Genomic DNA, 4,225 nt, shown 5'->3' on the forward strand with positions numbered 1-4,225 from the left:
TGTATGGGAAGATGCTTTAATCAACCTGGCTTTTAATCAGGCCGGGACTATACTGATTAAAAAAACAACAAAACTCTTTCAAAAAATTGTTAGAAGAATTGGGAACCTCATGGAATTACATACCATTAAGGAATCCTCTGAGTCCCAGGTAGATCTCTCAGAATACGTTAGAAATTTCTGTGGCCACGCACGAGGAAAGGGTGAACTGTGCGGGGCACGTGTGCATTGGGAATGTGGCGCTGAGGATGTGGCGCTGGGGATGTTGGCACTGGGCATGTGGTGTAGGGATATAGGCACTGGGGATGTGGCGCTTCTGGGAAGGGGTGTGCATTGGGGATGTGTCTCTGGGGATGGTTGGTGCTGGGGATGTTGGCGCTGGGGATGTGCGTGGTGCTGGGGGCGTGGCGCTGGGGTGTGACATTGGGGTGTGACGCTGGGGGTGTGGCGCTGGGGGTGTGACACTGGGGGTGTGGCACTGGGGTGTGACACTGGGTGGGTTCTGAAGGAGAGTGTGTTAGTCACTGACAGCAGGTGCGTTGCAGAGCTGTCGCACTGTGATCCCTGGTTGAAGGGAGGCAGGTGAGGCTGCAAGTGTCCTGCCCTCAGCAGGTGCAGCTCAGCGCGGGCCCGGCTCTCGGCACCTGCACAGCCGCTGAGAAGTGCGGGCGAAATGGCCGGAGGCTGGCAGCACTCCTCTGCCTTAGACCCATGCGTGGCGACCATACATGTGATGCAGTCCTCCTTCCCGCCCCTGGCTGCCCTGACCCTTAGGTGGCATGCGTGCACCCTTCCCCCTGCCAGCCGCGTGCACCCTTTCTCCTGCCAGCCGCGTGGCGATCTGGGCGCTGGTTTACCGTGCACTGTGGTTATCTCACCTGCGTAAGAGTTCCAGTTTGTTGTCACGACCAGACCTTCCTTCCGGCCTTGACATGCGTGATTCAGTGGCGGTGTGTTGGGTTAACAGAGACAATAGGTTAAATATCTCTCTCACTTGTCTGCTTGAGGTGAGCAGATGGAGTCCTTGGAATGAAACAAGCTGCTGGCATGTGTGGTGTGCGTGCTGCCGTGGCCTGCGTGGGTCTTTGTAGGCGAGATCGTGTGATTAAAACACATTGCAGCTCATCAGAGCTCTCCAGAGAGCTCACACGCAGGGATGGCCCCCCTGCTCAGCCTGAACTGGGGTCGGGGTGTGACCGTGGCAGGTTACCCACCAGGTGGACCGGCCCCGGGCCCCGCAGTCAGGCGTGGCCGCGACGCTCGTCTCCTTGGATCGCCGCCTTCCGTGTGCGTGGAGTGAGTGTGTTGTCAGGAGGAACTGGATGTGTCTCTTCGTTCCGTGCTCAGGGATGCTGGCGGGAGGCGATGGTGGTCGGTGACGAGGCTGGAGCAAGCGGAATGAACGGGTCGTTGGTGAACCTGATGTTTTTGGAAAATCATTTTAAATCCACACGTAATAACTTGGACATATGCAAAACATGCCAGGATTGTGGGTGGGATTTAATCTCTTCATTTCCTTACCTTTGAAATGAAGGCCTTTCTAGGAGGCTTGTCACAGGATTTGGTGAAATTCCCGCAGTTGTCTGAGTGCGATTCTCATGTCAATGTCCCAGTTGCTCTCCTGAGCACCTGCCGTCCGCCAGGACCAACGCGAAGAGAAGTACAGGCCTCGCTTGGCCCACACTGAATGGATGAAACTCACTTACATTTCCGCTCCTTTAAAGACGGAAGAGAGTGAGGCAAACTGTGGCCTCTAGAGCAGAGAGTGGGGTGCTCTGGGGGGAAGCACACCAGCCACCCCACCCAGCGACGGCCCCTGAGGCTGACAGTGGCCACTGTCCCCACACACAGGGTTGGGGACGACTGCATGATCTTTAGGTCGAGCTGCCTGAGACTAAAGGGGGAAAAGCTCTTCCTCCTTCTGGTGGAGGAGGAGGAGGCAGGGAGAAGGGCTGTGCCCCGCCCGGGAGCGGAGGGCCGGGCAGAGCACTGGGTTCATGGCTCAGGGCGCACGGGAAGGCAGGAGGGTTCTACGAGTGATGAGAACTTCTCCTCTTTCGGAGTTCCAACTGGACTTCTGTTTGCCCAGACACAAGCTCCGTATAATTCGCACTGACATGCGGATGGTAATTACCAACACAAAACAAACTAAAACCCACCCGCCCCTGCTGACCCTCCTGTAAGGGCAGAAGCCTGAGCCGGGGGGCCGGTCCCTGTGATCGCGGAGAAGAAGGGGTGCTGATGGGGATGCTGGGCGTCCACACGGTCACTGCATTGAATGGCTCGGGGTTCTTCCCGCTGCAGGGGCCGTCCGGCTTCGTGGCGGCGCTGACCGGGTGGAAGGCACAGTGGAGGTGTACGCCAACGGCACGTGGGGCGCAGTCTGCAGCAGCCACTGGGACGACACGGACGCTGCGGTCGTCTGTCACCAGCTGCAGCTGGGGTGAGTCCGTGACCTCGCCGGGCTGGGCACATGACCGGGAGCGAGTGGGCACCGTGGTGCTTGTGGGAAGGTTTGTCCTCCTTCCTCATCCCACTCTCCTCAGCACAGTTGCTGAGAAGGGCCGGGTGGCAGGGAGCTCTCGCCCTCACATACTCTGTGTGCCCACGGCATTCCCCCGCTGGCCACATCACTCCCCCACTGGCCACGGCACTCCCGCGCTGGCCACGGCACTCCCCCGCTGGCCACATCACTCCCCCGCTGGCCACGGCACTCCCCCGCTGGCCACATCACTCCCCCGCTGGCCACGGCACTCCCCCGCTGGCCACGGCACTCCCCGCTGGCCACGGCACTCCCCGCTGGCCACAGAACTCTCCCGCTGGCCACATCACTCCCCCGCTGGCCACATTACTCCCCAGCTGGCCACGGCACTCCCTGGTAGCCACATCACTCCCCCACTGGCCACGGCACTCCCCCGCTGGCCACGGCACTCCCCCACTGGCCACGGCTGGGCCTGTCCTTGGTCAGGAGTGAAAGCGCTTCTTGGTCTCTCTCTTTCAGCAGATAGTTGTTTAGTCCTAGGAAGCGAGGACTTTGGTTCTAAGAACGGGAATTCCTCAGAGGCGGGTCGCCCTGGTTGCTGCCACTTGCTCTGAACTCCCTTAAGCCCCCAAGCTTCGTGCTGTGTGAGAAAGAGATGACCTTCACCTGTGCTCTCGTCCCTGATGGTTGGGTGACATGGGCCCCGCGAGGATCTGCCCGCTCCCCGCAGCCCTGGGACCTCACTAAAGTGGCCCAGCGCCCAGCGCCCTGCCCAGGCCTCCATGCCTTAGCCGAGGGTCTCGCCAGGAGCGGGGACTCCATTTTGGAGCAAAAGTTTTATTTTTGTTGTTATTCCTATTGTTCTGTTTTTGTGTCTGATTTCTTTTTTCTAAGGTCACATGCCCTATGTTTTTCTTGGCCTTTTTGACCAGAGATCTTTACAAAGCATCTTTAGCCTGCCAGTGTGGCTCAGTGGTTGAACCAGGAGGTCACAGGTCAATTCCCCAGCAGGGCACATGTCCAGGCTGCGGGCTCAATCCCCAGTAGGGGAGTGCAGGAGGCAGCCAATCCATGATTCTCTCTCAGCATTGATGTTTCTCTCTCTCTCTGCCCCTCCTTCCTCTCTGAAGTCTATAAAAAAATAAATACACACACACACACACACACACACACACACACACACTAGCGGTCTGGTGCACGAATTCGTGCACCAGTGGGGTCCCTCGACCTGGTCTGAGAGATTGGGCCAAAACCAGCTCTCTAACATCCCCCAAGCAGTGGTTCTCAACCTTCTGGCCCTTTAAATACAGTTCCTCATGTTGTGACCCAACCATAAAATTATTTACATTCATAACTGTAATGTTGCTACTGTTATAAATCGTAGTGTAAATATCTGATATGCAGGATGGTCTTAGGCGACCCCTGTGAAAGGGTCATTCGACCGCCAAAGGGGTCACGACCCACAGGTTGAGAACCACTGCTCCAAGGGGTCCTAGATTGCGAGAGGACGCAGCCAGGCCAAGGGACCCCACTGGTGCATGATCAAGGGCGGAGAGGGACACAGGAGGTTGGCCAGCCGAGGAGGAACGTGCGAGGGCTACAGGGTGTGTCCTGGCTCATTCTTGCTCCATCTTGATCCGACAGACCCCAACCACCAAGCTAACCCTACCAGGTTAGAAGGGTCTGGCTTCCTAGTTGGCTCGGTGGCACCTCCTAAAAGAACCGGATGAAGTGGGCCCTTAACCA

The 4,225-nt window shown here is 57.8% G+C and overlaps 1 protein-coding gene across 1 annotated transcript in view; it reads left to right on the forward strand.

Moving 5' to 3' along the window:
- Positions 1–1,153: 1,153 nt before the first annotated feature.
- The window catches only part of PRSS12 (serine protease 12), a 49,812-nt gene continuing 46,740 nt past the window's right edge, over positions 1,154–4,225 (forward strand). Inside the window, exons 1-2 of the mRNA XM_023746267.1 lie at positions 1,154–1,202; positions 2,302–2,440. Coding sequence (XP_023602035.1) covers positions 1,154–1,202; positions 2,302–2,440 — 188 coding nt within the window. The remainder of the gene's footprint in view (positions 1,203–2,301; positions 2,441–4,225) is intronic.

The sequence above is a fragment of the Myotis lucifugus genome, unplaced genomic scaffold (assembly GCF_000147115.1).
Source record: "Myotis lucifugus unplaced genomic scaffold, Myoluc2.0 scaffold_647, whole genome shotgun sequence".
NCBI lineage: Eukaryota > Metazoa > Chordata > Mammalia > Chiroptera > Vespertilionidae > Myotis > Myotis lucifugus.